Source organism: Mus pahari, chromosome 2, assembly GCF_900095145.1.
Source record: "Mus pahari chromosome 2, PAHARI_EIJ_v1.1, whole genome shotgun sequence".
In the NCBI taxonomy this organism is placed as follows: domain Eukaryota; kingdom Metazoa; phylum Chordata; class Mammalia; order Rodentia; family Muridae; genus Mus; species Mus pahari.
The window spans coordinates 103,416,564-103,417,826 of NC_034591.1; the positions used below are offsets into that span (position 1 = coordinate 103,416,564).

The 1,263-nt window shown below is 33.2% G+C and overlaps 1 protein-coding gene across 4 annotated transcripts in view; it reads left to right on the plus strand.

Annotated features, from left to right (window-relative positions):
- Positions 1–1,263, plus strand: part of Tia1 (TIA1 cytotoxic granule associated RNA binding protein) — a 27,579-nt gene that overhangs the window by 17,981 nt on the left and 8,335 nt on the right. For 2 of the 4 annotated variants that reach the window (XM_021191815.1, XM_021191817.2), the window contains one exon: positions 849–924. In XM_021191815.1, the coding sequence (XP_021047474.1) occupies positions 849–924 (76 nt within the window). Of the gene's footprint in view, positions 1–35; positions 170–848; positions 925–1,263 lie in introns of those variants that run through there. The other 2 variants (XM_021191821.1, XM_029534708.1) reach the window with 2 other exon arrangements.

Below are 1,263 nucleotides of genomic sequence, written 5' to 3' on the forward strand. Positions count from 1 at the left end.
TTTTTTTTTTTTTTTTTTTTTTTTTTTTTGCGGTATGGAGTTTTAGCTATCGTGACTGGGTTTTTACTCAATCTCAAATAATAGGGCTCTGGTTATTTTGCAGAGTGTCTCTGAAGAATGGACAGAATTGCCCTGGCTAACTACAAGCTACGGTTCACAGTGGATAAATGTTGGCGTGCTTTTTTACTTTCTGACTTTTTAAAACTTTGTTTCATATCTTGTAGTTTCCAATCAATCTTAATATAAATGCTGTTAAGAAATTCAGTATAAAATCTTTTCTTACCTAGTTTAAAAGTAAAATGTGTTTGTATATCCTTCGATGATTTAGCATTTCTAAAAATGTCAAGTTCTCAAAATTTACCCTAACCCAGAATGTGGGTGTATATTCATCTGAGAAAATGAAGTAATTAGCCTAGGGAATATATTCAGCCTTTTAATCCTTTAGTTTTCAATTTTGAATTTTAATCTTTTAAATGACTATGTAACATATGGTGCCAATTAGTAAATAAATTGCATGGTTAAAGAAAGCCAGAGTAGCTGAGAACTTTGTAATTGCTAAACGCTTCCTAGGGACATCTGCTTTCACCATGCTTAATATTTAGATGTTCATAAAACATTTTGAAATGGAAAACTCTTTATAATATAGATTTATATTTAAGACATTGATTTGCATGTCTATAAAATTAACCCTCATTAGCCAATAAATACATTTAATAGAATAAAAGGTGAATTTTTATTAACGGTTTACTGTTAGTGAAGGTGAAATGTAAAAATGAATTGTATTTGGCTCTCATTTTATGTCCAGAGGACGGTTTACAAAACTCAGTTTCTGGTGGCTTCTATTTCAGAGATGCCCGTGTGGTAAAAGACATGGCTACAGGGAAGTCTAAGGGATATGGCTTTGTCTCCTTTTTCAACAAATGGGTGAGCACAATCATAAGTGCATGTCCAGGGCCATAGAGGAGGGTGAACGAAAGCGTCAGGTTGTTATCTACTAGTGTTTAGTTCACTAATAATAAGCACCTTCACTAGAAAACAGCCTGTTATATTCTGGTTGGTTCTTTAGTCATTTAGCACCAACACATGCAAAATACTGATACTGTATTTCAAACTGTGCAAAGTAAAAATGCTTATCACCAAAAAGAAAAAAGAAAAAAAAAAAAAGCCCCCAAAATGTCAAGATATCTGACCATTTTGTTTTTTTGTTGTTTGGCTTTTTCGAGACAGGGTTTCTCTGTGTAGCCCTGGCTGTCCTGGAACTCA